Source organism: Mobula birostris, chromosome 14, assembly GCF_030028105.1.
Source record: "Mobula birostris isolate sMobBir1 chromosome 14, sMobBir1.hap1, whole genome shotgun sequence".
Lineage (NCBI taxonomy): Eukaryota > Metazoa > Chordata > Chondrichthyes > Myliobatiformes > Myliobatidae > Mobula > Mobula birostris.
Genome location: NC_092383.1, coordinates 10039449 through 10058460, shown reverse-complemented (window position 1 = coordinate 10058460; position 19012 = coordinate 10039449). Strand labels below are relative to the sequence as shown.

Sequence of the window (19012 nt, the reverse complement as noted above, 5' to 3'; positions counted from 1 at the left end):
AAGGTGACAGTAACTTGAATAACCATGCATTACAATAGTGGTGTGCAGAAGAGCATCTCTGACTGCACAACACATTGAGCCTTGAGGTAGCTGGGCTACAGCAGCGTATGGCCATGAATATACACTTTATCAAGTACAGGAGATACCAAACAAAATAGCCACTGCGTGTAATATTGAGAAAGATACTATAGATGCTGGAAATCTGAGTGATCAGATACCATTAGAAATAGTTTACATGAGGAATTCTGCAGATGCTGGAAATTCAAGCAACACACGTCAAAGTTACTGGTGAACGCAGCAGGCCAGGCAGCATCTCTAGGAAGAGGTACAGTCAACGTTTCAGGCCGAGACCCTTCGTCAGGACTAACTGAAGGAAGAGCTAGTAAGAAATTTGAAAGTGGGAGGAGGAGGGGGAGATCCAAAATGATAGGAGAAGACATGAGGGGGAGGGGGATGGCCCCATCCGTTATTTATTTATATACACACATTCTTTCTCTCTCTCTCTCCTTTTTCTCCCTCTGACTATACCCCTTGCCCATCCTCTGGATTCCACCCCCCCTTCCTTCTCCCTGGGCATCCTGTCCCATGATCCTCTCATGTCCCTTTTGCCAATCACCTGTCCAGCCCTTGGCTCCATCCCTCTCCCTCCTGTCTTCTCCTATCATTTTGGATCTCCCCCTCCCCCTCACACTTTCAAATCTCTTACTAGCTCTTCCTTCAGTTAGTCCTTACGAAGGGTCTCGGCCCAAAACGTCAACTGTACCTCTTCCTAGAGATGCTGCCTGGCCTGCTGCATTCACCAGCAACTTTGACGTGTGTTATTAGAAATAGTTGGTCAGAAGGTACCTGTGAAAGGAGAAAATGTTTTTAGCTTGATGACTTTACATCATGTTAAGTCTCTACAGTACTATATCAACAGTCCTGTGGTGCAGCCATTAGTGCTGCTTCAATGGCCCAGATTTGACACCGTCCTCAGATTCTGTCTATTTGGAGTTTGCATGTACGCTCTGTAGCCACTTCGTTTGAACTTCAAAGGCACTATGATGACACAGACAAGCTTGCGGGTGAAATATCACTTCACCTTGGAAGGACTGTTTGATGCCCTGAACTAAGTAATGTGTAGTTTAACATCTTTTAGAACTGAAGGTTTTCTCTCAAGGGAAAGCCCACGGGGTGGCGCACAAGCCTGTTCCGATTAGCTACCTTGGCTCCGTCATTGGCATCCTGACAGGAAGTGAGAATTACTGCAGTGAGTCAAAGGGTAAAGAAATCCTGTTGTGTCTGAGTGAAATGGGTAATCTAATCGTATTGCAAATACTGCATTACATCGTTACCTTTGACCTGAGGAAGTCATTCTAACTTCCTGTCAAAACTAAAACATATGGCCAGTCTTTGGAGCTAATCAGACAAAAAAAGAGTCTTCTTTTGCATATTCTACAACAGCTGAGATCTAATTTTTTTTCGTCCCTTGAGACTGCTGGTTTTGCCAATCTCTGTCATTCTGTACACTTTGCTTCCTATACAAGTCTGCACCACTTAAGTCAGCATCCAGCAAATGGTAAAACCCGGTGTAATATTGTGTGTGGTCTCTGCTTTGTTTATTATGGGGTGGGAGGAGAAATCAAAATCAGGTTTATTATCACTAACATATATCTTGAAATTTGTTTTTTTGTGGTAGCAGTATGCAAAATACACTGTAAATTATAATAAGATATATATAAAATTAAATAGTGCAAAAAAAAAGCAAAATGGTGAGGTAATAAGACCATAAGATACAGGCCATTTGGCCCATCAAGTCTGTCCTGTAATTTTGTCATGGCTGATGCATTTTCTCTCTCATACCCAATCTCCTGCCTTCTCTCCATACCCCTTCATCCCCTGACTAATCAAGAATCTATCACGCGTTCATGAGTTGATTGCCCTTTCAAAAATATGAAGGCGGAGGGAAGAATCTGTTCCTGAAATAAATAATGTGGTTCAGGCTCTTGTACCTCCTCTCTGAGGATGGCAATAAGAAGAGAGCATGTTTTAAGATACAAACTGACACACAGGGAATCCGGGTCTGGAACCTGGAGCTCCCGGTGGCCAGACATTTAATTCAACTTCCCATTCTTATGCCAACATGTCTTGTCCATAGCCACCTCCAATGCCAGGTGCAAATTAGAGGAGCGATATCTTATATTCCACCCTGGCAGTCTTCAACTTGGTGGCGTGAACATCGAATTTCTAAAACTTCTGGTATCCGCCCTCCTTCTGTCCCTTTCCTTTTTTGCCTCCCTTTTTGATTTATCATCCCCATCATCCTATCTTTTTCCACTGCCTCGCCCTCTCCATCTGACCATCACCTTACACTCATCCCACATACTCCCCTCCCTTTATTCCATGCTCCACCTTCTTCTCCTATCAGATTCCATCATCTTCAGCCTTTGGTGACTTCCACCTATCATGCTCCATCTTCTGACCATTTCCACTGTCCCCACTTGCTTATCACCACTCCCCCTCTCCTGGATCCACCTATCACCTGCCATTCCCTCCATCTCTTTATTCCGGTTAAATCTGTTCTTTCCAGTCCAAATGAAAGGCCGTTACCTGAAACGAAAACTACCCATTTCCATCCGTGGATAATGCCTGACCTTCTGACAAAGCTCCCTGTATTTTTTTCTTAACAGCTTCGCAAACCAGCCATTGCTCTGAGCAGGAAATTTTTACACGGCCTGTAATTTGCACGGCACTTTAAATGTTTTTTTTTGTAATATGCGTATCAAACAAACACAAACCACGACTCACAACACAAGTAAACAATGTCAGGCAGTCAAAACAAGTGACACAGTGGCAAATGTAAAATGTTTTGACTAGACGGTGTCGGGTATCAGTATATTAATGAACTACGGACTTCCATTCTGTGTTTACTGTTAGAGTTTGTAACAGTGTTGTAACTTGAAACACTGACAATGCAAGTACGTTGTATCGTGAAGAGCATTCTGGCAGGCTGCATCACTGGTATGGGGTGGGGTGGGGGGGGTTACTATGCGCAGGATGGAAAGAAGCTACAGAAAGTTGTAAAATTAGTCAGCTCCATCTTGGATACTAGCTTCTGTATTATCCAAGACATCTTCAAGGAGCAGTGCCTCAGAAAGGTGGCATCCATCATTATGGACCCCCATAACCCAGGACATGCCCTCCTCTCACTGTTACCATCAGGTAGGAGGTACAGAAGCCTGAAGGCACAACTATTCAGGAACAGCATCTTCCCCTCTACCATTCGATCCCTAAATGGACATTGAACCCATGAGCACTACCTCACTTTTTTCTTAATATTATTTCTGTTTTTGCACTATTTTTAATTTAACTATTTAATATATATGTATATATTTTCTGTAATTTGCTTATTTTTTTCCATATTCTCATGTATTGCATTGTACTGTTGCTGCTAAGTTAACAAATTTCACGACGTAGGCTGGTGATATTAAACTTGATCCTGGTTGAAGCTCGAAAATGTTTCAAACTAATGGTTGGGGTACATCTATTATTTAGAAAATTCATGTATTATATTGATTAGCACACAATTAATTAAAGGGTATTTCACAATTCTAATAACATAGATTTCAAACTTATATTAGAATAATTTTTAAATTGTATTAACATTGCTGTAGCTGTATATAAATGAAAACTCCAGCTGCTTGGCAGCAAAAGCAATGTGCACGGAAGCATTTCAGTTACTGTGCAGCCACGCACCTGTGTAGCCTAGAGAAACCAGTGACTGCTGAGTTCCTCCTGTGTTTTGCACAGTGCAGGTGAAGATTTAAATAAGGATGAGTACTTCAAACTTAAATCATAGACACAAATAGAGGATTGATCTCCAGCCATTTCCTCTGGATATAACAGGAAATAACAAGATAATTAGTCCTTTATTTCATTGTGGTTTGTGGAAGCTTTCTGTGTGAAAATTGCTTATTAGTTTTCCTACATCAGGGCAAGGACTACACTGCCAGAAAGGATTTCTTCAGCTGTAAGATGTTTCAGAACCATGTGAAAGGAGCTTTATCAATGCAGGACAATTTGTAATCAACATATGATAATGACTAATCAGATGTATGACCAACAGCCATTGAAATAATTTAATCATCAGTCATTTGCTTCTCTGTGAAAATTATTATTTTCCTTTCTGGAACTTGGAAGAGATGTTGTGTTCATCTATATCTGTGTTGTTTGAAGCTCTTGGGTGTAATGTTTACCACACAGTGTTACTGTGTGTCATCCACCAGTCACACAGCGATTTCCTCAAGGCTGTTCTGGACAGGGCTTCCATTCTGAATCATCATTTACCCTACAAAATTTTATAGAAACATAGAAAACATAGAAAATAGGTGCAGGAGTAGGCCATTCGGCCCTTCGAGCCTGCACCGCCATTTATTATGATCCTGGCTGATCATCCAACTCAGAACCCCGCCCCAGCCTTCCCTCCATACCCCCTGATCCCCGTAGCCACAAGGGCCATAGCTAACTCCCTCTTAAATATAGCCAATATACTGGCCTCAACTGCTTCCTGTGGCAGAGAATTCCACAGATTCACCACTCTCTGAGTGAAGAAGGTTTTCCTAATCTCGGTCCTAAAAGGCTTCCCCTTTATCCTCAAACTGTGACCCCTCGTTCTGGACTTCCCCAACATCAGGAACAATCTTCCTGCATCTAGCCTGTCCAATCCCTTTAGAATTTTATACGTTTCAATAAGATCCCCCCTCAATCTTCTAAATTCCAACGAGTACAAGCCCAGTTCATCCAGCCTTTCTTCATATGAAAGTCCTGCCATCCCAGGAATCAATCTGGTGAACCTTCTTTGTACTCCCTCTATGGCAAGGGTGTCTTTCCTCAGATTAGGGGACCAAAACTGCACACAATACTCCAGGTGTGGTCTCACCAAGGCCTTGTGCAACTGCTGTAGTACCTCCCTGCTCCTGTACTCAAATCCTCTCGCTATAAATGCCAGCATACCATTCGCCTTTTTCACCGCCTGCTGTACCTGCATGCCCACTTTCAATGACTGGTGTATAATGACACCCAGGTCTCGTTGCACCTGCCCTTTTCCTAATCGGCCACCATTCAGATAATAATCTGTTTTCCTATTTTTGCTACCAAAGTGGATAACTTCACATTTATCCACATTAAATTGCATCTGCCATGAATTTGCCCACTCACCCAACCTATCCAAGTCACTCTGCATCCTCTTAGCATCCTCCTCACAGCTAACACTGCCGCCCAGCTTCGTGTCATCCGCAAACTTGGAGATGCTGCATTTAATTCCCTCATCCAAGTCATTAATATATATTGTAAACAACTGGGGTCCCAGCACTGAGCCTTGCGGTACCCCACTAGTCACTGCCTGCCATTCTGAAAAGGTCCTGTTTATTCCCACTCTTTTCTTCCTGTCTGCATTTTCTTCCAATTCTCCATCCACATCAATACCTTACCCCTAATACCGTGTGCTTTAAGTTTGCACACTAATCTACTGTGTGGGACCTTGTCAAAAGCCTTCTGAAAATCCAAATATACCACATCCACTGGTTCTCCCCTATCCACTCTACTAGTTACATCCTCAAAAAATTCTATGAGATTCGTCAGACATGATTTTCCCTTCACAAATCCATGTTGACTTTGTCCGATGATTTCACCGCTTTCCAAATGTGCTGTTATCACATCTTTGATAACTGACTCTAGCAGTTTCCCCACCACCGACGTTAGGCTAACCGGTCTATAATTCCCCGGTTTCTCTCTCCCTCCTTTTTTAAAAAGTGGGGTTATATTAGCCACCCTCCAATCCTCAGGAACTAGTCCAGAATCTAACGAGTTTTGAAAAATTATCACTAATGCATCCACTATTTCTTGGGCTACTTCCTTACGCACTCTAGGATGCAGACCATCTGGCCCTGGGAATTTATCTGCCTTCAATCCCTTCAATTTACCTAACACCACTTCCCTACTAACAAGTATTTCGCTCAGTTCCTCCATCTCACTGGACCCTCTGTCCCCTACTATTTCTGGAAGATTATTTATGTCCTCCTTAGTGAAGACAGAACCAAAGTAATTATTCAATTGGTCTGCCATGTCCTTGCTCCCCATAATCAATTCACCTGTTTCTGTCTGTAGGGGACCTACATTTGTCTTTACCAGTCTTTTCCTTTTTACATACCTATAAAAGCTTTTACAGTCAGTTTTTATGTTCCCTGCCAGTTTTCTCTCATAATCTTTTTTCCCCTTCCTAATTAAGCCCTTTGTCCTCCTCTGCTGAACTCTGAATTTCTCCCAGTCCTCAGGTGAGCCACTTTCTCTGGCTAATTTGTATGCTGCTTCTTTGGAATTGATACTATCCCTAATTTCTCTTGTCAGCCACGGGTGCACTACCTTCCTTGATTTATTCTTTTGCCAAACTGGGATGAACAATTGTTGTAGTTCATCCATGCAACCTTTAAATGCTTGCCATTGCATATCCACCGTCAATCCTTTAAGTGTCATTTGCCAGTCTATCTTAGCTAATTCACGTCTCATACCTTCAAAGTTACCCCTCTTTAAGTTCAGAACCTTTGTTTCTGAATTAACTATGTCACTCTCCATCTTAATGAAGAATTCCACCATATTATGGTCACTCTTACCCAAAGGGCCTCTCACAACAAGATTGCTTAACTAACCCTTCCTCATTGCTCAAAACCCAGTCCAGAATAGCCTGCTCTCTAGTTGGTTCCTCGACATGTTGGTTCAAAAAACCATCCCGCATACATTCCAAGAAATCCTCTTCCTCATCACCTTTACCAATTTGGTTCACCCAATCTACATGTAGATTGAAGTCACCCAGTATAACTGCTGTTCCTTTATTGCACACGTTTCTAATTTCCTGTTTAATACCATCTCCGACCTCACTACTACTGTTAGGTGGCCTGTAAACAACTCCCACCAGCGTCTTCTGCCCCTTAGTGTTACGCAGCTCTACCCCTATCGATTCCACATCTTCCCGGCTTATGTCCTTCCTTTCTATTGCGTTAGTCTCTTCTTTAACCAGCAACGCCACCCCACCTCCCCTCCCTTCATGTCTATCCCTCCTGAATATTGAATATCCCTGAACGTTGAGCTCCCATCCTTGGTCACCCTGGAGCCATGTCTCTGTGATCCCAACTATATCATAATCATTAATAACAATGTTGCAGCTAGTTTAACCCCTTCTATGCCCCTCCTTCCTCTTCCAAGGTGTTGGATCCAAGCATTTCCTTAAACTTATCTCATAATTGACAGTGAAATGTGCACACGTTTCTGACCTCTCAACTCTTGTGCACCATTTCAAACATTACACTTTAATAATGCCTTTTCTCATTCTATCTGTCAGAGTGTAGGACCCTGGATACTCCACAACACACCATAAGATATAGAAGCAGAATTAGGCTATTTGGCCCATCGAATTTGCTCTGCCATTTCATCATGGCTGATCCATTTCCCTCACAGCCCCAATCTCCTGCCTTCTCCCGCATTCCTTCATGCCCTGACTGATCAAGAATCTATCCAGCTCTGCCTTAAATATGCCCAAAGACTTGGCCTCCACAGCTACCTGTGGCAAAGAAATCCACAGATTTTCCACATTCTGGCTAAAGAATTCCTCCTCATCTCTGTTCTAAGTAGACGCCCCTCTATTCTCAGGCTGTGTCCTCTGGTCTTAGACTCCCCCCACCATAAGATTCATCCTCTCCACATCTACTCTATCGAGGCCTTTCAACATTCGAGAGGTTTCAATGAGATTCCACCTCATTCTTCTGTCCCCAGTCTATGTAAGACCTGACCTGGTTTAGCTTCTCAAAATTCAGATACTCATCTATTTCCTTTACTGGGCCGCTGTCACTTATTCCATCATAGAGAGCATCCTCACGTCAACCATTACTGTCTGCAGCAAACTGTCAGGTCAGCTAAAAAGATTATTGGCTGCAGGACTTGTATGTGTCCAGGAAAAATAAGCAGGTGGGAGAAATTATAATAGACACTACCCACCCTGCAAACTGCCTTTTCCAAAATCTCACTTCTGGAAAGTATTATAGTGCTAGTAAAACAAAACCTTCACACCATCTCAAAAGTTTCTTCTTCTAGCAGTTGATCTGATCAACCATTCTAGTTAGCTCTTCCCCAACCCCTCTATTAGACCTGTCACTACACTGTTAAATCTTTAAACCACTTTTTCTAAGGCTGTTTACATTGTAAATACATGCTAGTATTTACATATTTATGCACATTATATTCCATATCTGTACTTAACCTCTTTAATTTTCTCTTTAATTCTTATATATAAATTGTTACATATTCTTTAATTCAAGATTATAAATCGTTAATCAGTACACAAGTGTAAATGAAAACTAAGTCATTGTTACTTTGAATCCAATGTCAGTCTGTCTAGGTACCATATCCGATGCGGACTTTGGTGACCATGGTTTTCCATATAGATCTATCCTTCGTTTTTGGGATGACTTTCATTTCCTCGATGTGTAGCCACCTGGCTATGCTTTTGATGTACATAAGCCGAGGTCTTCCTCTAGGTTTACTCCCCTCAATCTTTCCAGGGAGTATGAGTTTTTCTAGTTCATCTTTCCGCATGATGGGTCCTAGGAATCTGAGTTGTCTTTCTCTTATTGTTGGTATGAGTGATTGAACTGCTTGGGCTCTTCTGAGAACTTCTTCATTTGATGTGCGTGTGGTCCATGATATTTTTAACATTCTCCTGTAGAACCATAATTCAATGGATCCAATGCCTCATTAAAAAAGCAATAAATATAAATACAAAAGCAATCCTATAAAACACAATGTACAAGTAAATATACACACACGCGCGCGCACCACACATGCACGCACGCATTGGGCGGCATGGTAGCATAGCGGTTAGCACAGCACTTCACAGTGCCTGCCACTGCCTGTAAGGAGTTCGTACGTTCTCCCCATAACCCTGTGGGTTTCCTCCGGCTGCTCTGGTTGGTAGGTGAATTGATCTTTGTAAATAGTCCTTTGATTAGGCCAGGATTAAATCAGGGGTTGCTGGGCAGTACTGTTCGAAGCTTGAAGGGACAGAAGTATCTGCATAGTATCTCAATAGAAAAAATCATGTATTTAGATAAGAATATATATTTCTTCTCCATTGAGAAAAAGTAAACATACAGAAGTATGTGCATACCTATATAGATATTCTTATACAATGGAATGTTGTTTTTTCTTGCACGTCACGCCAACACTTCACAGAAAATTCTCAATACATGTAAACGTATGAGGCGAATAAAGTTGATCCTTGATCCCTTCTATTCCTCCAGGAGCAAAGAATGGCAAACAGTTCAATGGCGGCAGGAATATGAACCGAGAGTTATTCAGTTGTTCCTTTTATTACAGGTAGAAGATGAACAGAATACCGTGTACAGCATTGGTGGTGTGACAACAAGCAGTTCGACCATTGAGGACCCTGAGCCTCCTGAGACCCCCAAAGGGGAGGTGTTCCTGCTGCCCACCACTGCCTTGGAAATGAAAGAGCCTGACAAGCAGCAAAGCGCCATGGGCACAGAGGAGATGGGTGGCAGAGGATCGCGCGGGCAACAGGACAGCTGCCCCATCGTCTGCGAAGCGGAGGAGGAGAAGGACCGTGTCGCTGAAGTGCCCACTCGCGCCCCCACCTTCAGGCCGACCATCAGGTCACTGTCTCCCTTTCGGCGGCACAGCTGGGGTCCTGGGAAAAACACAGGCAGTGAAACCGAGATGAACCAGCGAAGGTAGGTTATGAAGTGGGAGGCTGAATTTTGAGCAAGGAGTTTAGGGGTACTGATGACGTAATCCATGAGTAGAGACTTACTGAGGTTCATAAAGTCTAGTCATCCATGCAACACAGGAGGCAATGAACTAACTAAAGCCAGCCATGTAGGGCTTTTTAGACCACTGAACAATTGCACCTTTTCAGCGAGTCACACAGAACAGAATCTGGCCCTTCAGCTCACAATGTCTAAGCTGACCAACAAAGGCCATTCTATACTCATCCCATTTCCAGCAATAGGTCCATAGCCTAATATTCCTTGACAATTTCAAGTGTTCGTCTAATTTTGATACTACCTGCCTCCACCACCTTCTCAGATAGTGAGTTCAAGTTTGCAACCATTGTTTGGATGAAAAAAGTCTTCCTCAGATCCCCTCTAAACCTCTTACTCCGCACCATAAACTTAGGCCCTCTCCTTTTAGATACTTTTGTCATAGAGAAGTGCTTCTTATGTCCTCCCTATCTTTGTCTTTCATAATTTTTGTCCATCTGTGACTGTGGCAATTTCAAGTATTGACCATTTTCCTGTATCCCACAATACCTTTGATTAATGAAATCTGCCTTTCTAATTAACCGCTGATTTCGCTTCTGAAGATCATTTCCTAATCCTTACTAGCTTGTAGATGTATTAGAACTTTTCCCCTCAAGGTTCTGGCTCTAACTTTGACACTATGTCCCATTGTGTGCAGCCAGTAGAAATAATTTTAAGCATCCACTTTACAGATTGCTTGTTCATCTCTGGAATGAGGGCGCCACTTACAAGGCCAGTATTTATTCCACAGAGATGGAGGTAGTAGGCTTGCATGACTGCCTGAGTATAAAGCTACTATGCAGTCTGACCCAACCCAGTGGTACTTGCAGAATACACAGTGAATACTTGCAAAACTGCATGTATGTTGCTATTGACTAAGACTGAACATGTGGAAATATTAAACAGGCTGTCCTGCCTTGGTTGAAGAATTGAGCTGGCCAAACCAGGCCTGCCGCCGCCCCCCCCCCCACCCCCCGCAACTGAACCCAGATATTTCAGCAAAGTAGGCACACGGCCTATCCTTCAAGTCCCATAGGGCTTGAGTCAGGTAGGCACAGTCTAGGCTACAACTCTCTTTTGGAAGCTGTTCCCACCATGTTGTTTGGGGAGGAATATTTAAAATTCAAAGGCAGCCACATTGAAGGGCCAGCTACATAGTTCCATGTCAGGTTGGTGTATGAGTTGATGCAAATGGCCTTATTTCCATATTTCATGGTGGTAGTTTGTTGGTAATGGAGAAGTTTTTTTTATTTCTTTTTTTTTAAATTTTTTTTATGGAGAAGTTAGTGGAGCATCAGTCATGGGTGCTAAGGAAATGCTTAACCTTGGTGGGACAGGGTGGTGGCATGGTAGCACAACAGTGAAACACTTTACAGTGCCAGCGGTCAGAGATCAGGATTCAATTCCTGCCGGTCTGTAAGGAGCTTGTATATTCTCCCCGTGGTCGCATGGATTTCCATCTGGATACTCTTGCTTTCCTCTCGTGTTCCAAAAAATGATGTACGGTTTAAGTAATAAATTATGGCCATGCAATTTTGACACCAGAAGCGTGGAAATGCTCACAGGCTGCCCCTAGCACATCATCGGGTTGTGTTGGTTGTTAGTGCAACTGATGCATTTCTCTGTAAGGTTCAATGTACATGTGACAAATAAAGATAATCTTAATCTTATTCTGGCGGGGGGGGGGGCTTAAATTATTCATTGGAGCAAGTGGATTAAATTCTGTCCAGCCATCCATCCCAGACTAAACTCTTTCAATTATTTTTCTATCAGTACAGAAGTTTAAATGTGAAAAGTCACAATACTCAATCCCCAGTTATTCTAGCAATCCTTAATTACTATGAAAAAATTGTGTGCTTCAGTGGCTCCATTGCAAACTTCTAGTGAAAAGGATTGATCTGATTTGAGTACTCCAGAAAGAGATGGAAGTTGAAGATGATAACATATGATCAGATCATGAACTGAACTCATTATTTTCATTGCTGTTAGAAAAATATCAAGGTCAGAATTTAAAGTTGGCCAGACAACACAAACCAGCTGGTTCAATGGTTCCATTTAATATCAGAGAATGTATATAGAATGCAACCTGAAATTCTTACTCTTCACAGACATCCACAAAACAGAAGAAAACCCCAAAGAGTGAATGTCAGAGGAATGTTAGAATCCCAAAGCCCACCCCCACACACAAACAGCAACAGAGCATCAACTCTCCCCCTTCCCCCTTCCCCGCTTGTTCCAGCAGGCAGCATCAGCACACACCACCCACCAAGCAAGCAATAGCAAAGCCTCCGAAGAGACCATGATCTGCAGTCCATAACCCAGCACTTCGCATTGCCACAGGCTCGCACTCTCTCTCTCTCTGACTAGCAAGGGACAAAGTGCCGTCACCCTTTCCACGGTGAGAGGCTGTTTTGACATTACATTCTGAAATGACGCTTATTTGAGTTCACCGGACTCGAGAACCAGCAGTATTTCCTTCGAGAAAAAAAAATAGCCTGAAAACTGATTGGATGTCCCAAGTTATGTCGAGATTCGGAAAAGGAAGCTCATCTTAAAAACGTTACTGTTAGCATTGGGTTGAGTGACATATTTCTACAATTGGCTCATGAAGTACAGAATGACATCATAGCAAAACATAGAGGAAGATGTGGTTTTAATTGCTGTTTGTTTGAGATATTTGGCTTCTGGATGAAGGATTCCTGTTCAGTTTAGTTTTATCCCTTGCTGATGTTCATCATTTCTCTTTCCAGATTTCTTTTTCTTCTTTCTATCTTCTCTCAGCCTTTCTCGCCTCATTCCTTTATTTTTGCAATTCATGATTCATTTTCAGTTCTGTGGGAATGCTTGGAGATGTCATAAAGAGGCCGCCAATTCATAGAAGAAGGTAACAGAAAAAACCAATACAAGCACCTACTTTAACCCACACAAATGGATTCTAACATTCTGCTTACACACACTTGACTGCATTTGTGGTGTTCAAGACTAATCAAAACTCACATCTATCTATTGTTCTGTAAATATTCTTTCACTGAAGCCTGGTCTCTTGTGCAACCTTTGGAAATGATCAGAAATAGACTCTTTAAATCAACTTGCCCAAGGATTGCAGCTGTGAGAATGAAAACTGATGCCACAGACAAATCATTGTCAACTGTCCCAGTGTGTAACACAAGGCTCGACTCATTTGAATCTTTTCCGTTATTTCCTTTCTTCTGCTGTTCTGTATTACTTGATCTCTGCTGGAACTCGACACACTGCCCTGCTGCCAAATAAGCATCCTGTCCTCAAGGTTTGAGGGGCAGGAGGATGGGATGGATGTTGGTGGGCATTCGATGTCTAGGCTCCCTAATGACGCTTCCTTGGGTGAGATAATCGTAAAGAGGCTAGCAGCCAGTAGACTCTTTTGGCCTTGCTGTTTGTCCTACTAGCTGCCCATCATTTATCTTTTCTGATTGGTGAGGTGTAGTTGAGGGTGAGGAAGCAGAAGATCTGAACAGCCTCAAAACAAGGTGGCAACCAGACATAATTATGCTTTTCTTTTGGTCTCATGTTGGAAAACACAGGACAGTATTGTTACGAGATTTGTAGTAGTGTGCGATAGTAACTTTAGTCACTCAGTGTATCAGCTTTTGGTTTCCAGTATTAAATTTTGCTAAATTGGCAGCAGCAATAATAATGGCCATGCACTGAATTGTCCGGTGCTGCCCATGATTTAATACTGATTTGAACTCTCAAATACCAAACAACCCAACCCCACCCTTGCACAAAAACAGACCACCCACCCGGTCACGGCAGCTAAAGCATCAAGCCCCTGACCCCCAAGCCCCTCCCACACAAAAAAACATCAGCAATAACATCGAGCCCCCAACCTGTCTCGTACACATAAAATCTAACAGATCACTCACATGTAAAAACACCAAAATGTCTCAAATCCTCAACCATAACATATCACCCACCCACCAATCTTTGGGTGAAAAACTGAAGTCAGAAGCCAATATGAACTACAGTCCACACCAATAATCACATGTGTCTCAGAATTTCAAAAACAACCTTCATCAGCATCGAGGAGAGAGACAGGTCGAACTCAGGTTGTGGGGAGCGATTGCCTGCCCGCAGCCTCTCGACCTGCGGCCCGACCCATGAAAAACTACCTCCGACCTCTGCCCAACCTAGGAGGAACAACTGCTGACCTAGCCTCTTCCGTCTTCACCTCGATGTTTCCAATCTTCCTTGACCTCTCAATCGACGAGAAATAGAGTCGATCATAGCCCCGCACTCTGTCTCCGGTCTCCTGAACTTGTGCTTGCGGTCCTTTCCTAGAATTTTCTTGGGGACACCAAAGCGCTAGATGACTTGATTGAACTCTAACCTAAGTCATAGGCTACAACAGTTTCTGAAACACAATTTAGATAGAAAGAATAAGTAAAAGGCGTAGAAAAAGTGAAATAATTGACTATCTGGAAGTTGTGTCCCAAGGAATTGTTGTTCGTTGGCGCATTCTTGACCAGGTTTAGGGTTAGTGAGTTGTGGGCATGCTAAGGGTGGCCCAGTAGCACAGCAGTTAGCATAATGCTCCATAGTGCCAGTGACCTGGGTTAACTGCATCATGTACTGGTTGGGCATGGGAGTGCATTCAGCCAGAGACTCATTCCACTGAGATGCAACACTGAGCGTCATAGGAAGTCATTCCTGCCTGTGGCTATCAAACTTTACAACTCCTCCCTTGGAAGGTCAGACACCCTGAGCCAATAGGCTGGTCCCGGACTTATTTCCATCTGGCATAATTTACATATTATTATTTAATTATTTATGGTTTTACATTGCTATATTTATACTCTATTCTTGGTTGGTGCAACTGTAATGAAACCCAATTTCCCTCGGATCAATAAAGTATGTCTATCTATCTATCTATTTCAGAGTTCTGTCAGTGGTGGTGATGTAAATACAATTTGACAGGAAAGGTTGACATCAACAGTACTGACTGCACATTGAATTTAGTGTAACTTCTTAATCAGCATGTAAAAGAGATAGTTCGGCAGAACATCTTCAACCAGCTTAGAAGCTTGAAAAGCTTTACGTGAACAAACACCTAACAATTTTTATTAACCTCCCGTTTTGAATGTGGTTTGCTGCTATTGCATGAAACCTTGTGCTGAAACTTCCTGTATATGCACATATTTCAGTTTGTTATTTCCTTCCCTGTTCTGATCTTTCTCCTCTTATTTCCAGTATGAGCTGGTGTCCTTCTGAAATGCAGCCCTTTGTCACAGAGTGTGACCTTAGTTGCAGAAGGTATGGACCATACCAGGAGCTGACCAGAGCACAGAGGTTCAGTTCATTTCTTTAGAGTTTCAAATAAAGAGCTGAGGAAATAAGAGCAAATATATTCTTGGTGCATCTTATGATAACAGATTCTGTAAATAAAAGATTAAAGCCCTAAACAATCCCAGGGTGCCATTGGTTGCCAGAGGAATCTGTTGAACGGCCAAGAAAAGTGCATCTGAGTCAAGTTATTTCTGTGCACAATTATTCCTAGAAAAAAAATAATTTCATCTGATAGATTTTGTCTTTTTGAACATGAGTGGGATGGGGGGTGGTGTGGAAAACTCAACTAAAATATTTTCCTGTTGATAAGATTTGGAGGAGCAATGAAGGGAATCTTGTGTTCCGATGGGAAAAACACGGCTTTGGGAGCTAACCTTTTATGTTTGGTGGATTGGGGAAACAGGGTTAGGAGCAGTTTTTTATAGTTGGGATACTGAAAGCCCCTGCGTCCCCAACTTTGCTTAAAGGAACCAGTGATTCCTTAGGTAGGGAATTGCTGTACCTCTCTTCACGAGGGAAGTGAGTACTGAAGCAAGGCTTCTCGTGGCTTGATCTTGATCATTCTTGGTTGCCCATTGGAACTTCACAACTCAGGCCAACCTTGACTGTCTTTGCTGCAGTTTAGCACATTCAGGTGACATCATAGCATACAGCAGTGAAACAGGCCCTTTGGCCCGACTGGCCCATGCTGACCAAAGTTCCCATCTAAGTGGGTTCCACTTATCCAATAGTCTCTAAAACTGGATGCCAAACTTTTTGAGTGTGTGTGCCCAAATTGGCAATAATCTTCTAAAGAAAATTCTCTCACATGTCATGGTAATTTTGAGCAGAGATTATCATTGATTAATGAATTAATAGCAATAATTATGGATGTTGTTAAGGAAAAAGGACGACTCCTGTTTCTTATTTACATGTATTCATTGTTTCTGCATTAATAAAAATGTAACAGAGACTGATTGAAATATTGAAGCATTTTACTTCAAAAATGATTATTCTTTTAAAAAGACATTTGAAGAATAATATCATTTCTAAATTGTATTGTTCCAAACACTGATGTGTATACCAAGTCTGAGAGGATTACAAAACATATCGTCCAATGTCACGTGCTCTCACAACTGTCTAGCTGGTGCCAAACCAACGTGAGACATTTCCTGTGAAAACATCTCACTGCTCTTGAGTTGTGAAAAGTCATCCGCTGCTTCATTTGGCAGTAAATATAACTATGTATCTTTTTGTTATAGGTGGGATTTAAAGAATCAAAAAGTGGCACTGCATGCTGTGAGCCAACAAGATTGGCTAGCCCATGTTAAAGTTTTGTCACCCTAGATCTAAACCTTTCCTATCCATATCCTTGTCCAGGCACTGTTCAAATGTTGTTAATTTACTTGCATTGACTACTTCCCCAAGCAGCTCACTCCATCTGCTCCCTGTCCATTGGATAAAAAAGTTGTGCTTCACCTTTCTATTGAATCTCTTTCCTCTCACCATAAACCTGTGCCCTGTAGTACTTGATTCACAAGCCCTGAGAAGAAGACTGTGCACATTCACCCTATATATGCCCCTCATGATCTTATACACTTTCATAAGATTATCTTTCATTCTCCTATGCTCCGGTACGATAGAGTGGGATTTGCATGGTAGTGTAGTGGTTACCGTGGCTCATTACAGCAGCCATCTGTAAGATCGGGGTTCAATTCCTCGGCTTTCCTCCCACATTCCAGAAAGGTACAGGTTAGGGTTAGTGAGTTGTGGGCATGCTGTGTCAGCACCAGAAGTGTGGCGAGACTTGTAGGCTGCCCCCAGCACATTCCTCCACGACTTGCTTTGTTGCAAAACGATGCATTTCACTGTATGTTTCGATGTACGTGTGAGAAATAAAGCTAATCTTTCAATTCTTTCCAATGCCTCTGTCAAGTACCTTTCAAATTTCAAATTCATCATCCCTGAAGAAGATGGCAGAGTTTGTCATTGAAACGTCAGTTATTGTTGATACCTGTACCGGTCTAGAAGCCCTAGAAGAGTTCATTCATTTCAAATTTGTTTACTTAATTTGCCTTAACTGCTTCCTCTTTCATTCCACCTACTGACCACCCTCAGGGTGAAAAATGCTGCCCGTTAGGTTCCTATTAAATCTCTTCCCTCTCACTACCCAACCATCCAGGACATCTTCAAGAAGTGATGCCTCAAAAAAGTGGTATCCATCATCAGGGATCCCCACCATCCAAGACATGCTTAGTTCTCATTTCTACCATCAGGAAGGAGGTACAGGAGTCTGAAGACACACACTCAATGATTCAGGAACAGCTTCTTCCCCCCGCCATCCAATTTCTGAATGGACGCGGAACCCATGAACGCTACCTCATTACGTTTTAAATATTTTTGCACTACTTATTTAATTTAACTATCATATATATTTTACTGTAATTCACTTTTTTCTGTTAGTATATATTGCATTGTACTGCTGCTGCAAAGACAACAAATTTCACAACATATGCCAATGACATTAGACCTGATTCTGATGCTGGATGGCGAAGGGGAAGAAGCTGTTCCTGAATTGTTGAGTGCAAGCCTCTGGCCTCTAATACTTGATTCCCCAGCCCAGGAAAGAGTTTATATGCTTTCATCCTATCTATGCACCTCTTATACACACTTATAAGATCACCACTCATTCTCCTACACTCCAATCCCAACCTGCTCAACCTCTCCCCATTACTCAATTCTTCCTTGTGAAGAAGGACCATGCATCTCCATACACTCGATGACATCATCATCCTCTCCACCAATCCAAGCCTTTATTGATTAAAATTCCAAGAATAAAAACTGGAAAAAAAAAGTGGAATAAATTTCTGGTTTTAGGACTCATTATGGAGCAAAATATGTTTCTGTTTGACTCTGAGTTACTTACTGCTGGTTATTCCTTTTCTTCTCCCAAAAGACTGTGTTAAATGATACTTTTGCAGGAATGGGGTGAGGGTGCCAATTCTGTTTATGCTGAGAACTTTTACTGAGTGCGCTGCTCTTTTAGTACAGGGAATGCTTGCTGGGTCCATGGTCTGTCCAGTGTCTGTGAGCTGTGGTGGATGGGTGCTCGCTGCTAAATGCACGAAAGGTGCTTCTTGAGGTCGTCTCCAAGTTCCCCAATGTACTGAGTGTTTCCGCATTAAATGTGCTTTTGTTATTGGACTTGAATTCCTTCATGTCTCGGGGTAGTGAGACCACTCTTGGTACTAATTGCCGTTCCCACGCACCAGAAAAGTAAAATATTTTTTTTTCCCTAAATCGTACATAATGATTATTTTTCCTCTCCTGCTTGCCTTGCCAAAAGAAACACAACTTTCCTCAGTAAGGGGAGGATGCCAGAAGTCAGCAGATGAGTTGGCATCTGGACATGGACAAAACAGGCCAGCCTCCAGTTGTGGATTTGAGTTTAATTTTTAACGTCACTTTCAGACTCTATGGCAGTAGATAAATAACAGGAATATCAACCGCTCTGAATGCGATAACATTCATAGATCATAGACTATTAGTGTATTGCTTAGAAACAGGCCTTTGCTGACCTTTGCACCTATCTACACTATTCCCACTTACCCCCATTTGGTCAGTAGCTTTTTATGCATTGGCAATTTACGTGCTTGCGTAGATGTTGCTTAAATGATGTGAGAGCATCTGCCTCCATCACCACATCAGCAGAATGAGATCTGTCAGCCTTATCTGGTGTGACTCCCCCATTCACTTATTGTGGTTTGCTCTTAATTGCTCTTGAAATAACAAGGATGGCAATTAAATGCCGGGCTTTCCTGTGATGTTCATATTGCATGGATCCTACTTTCTTTAAATACAGTAAG

The 19012-nt window shown here is 42.3% G+C and overlaps 1 protein-coding gene across 5 annotated transcripts in view; it reads left to right on the top strand.

The window, feature by feature from the left end:
- akap13 (A-kinase anchoring protein 13) overlaps positions 1-19012 on the top strand; it is a 561754-nt gene that overhangs the window by 369944 nt on the left and 172798 nt on the right. For all 5 annotated transcript variants that reach the window (XM_072278084.1, XM_072278087.1, XM_072278081.1 and 2 more), the window contains one exon: positions 9403-9776. In XM_072278084.1, the coding sequence (XP_072134185.1) occupies positions 9403-9776 (374 nt within the window). The remainder of the gene's footprint in view (positions 1-9402; positions 9777-19012) is intronic.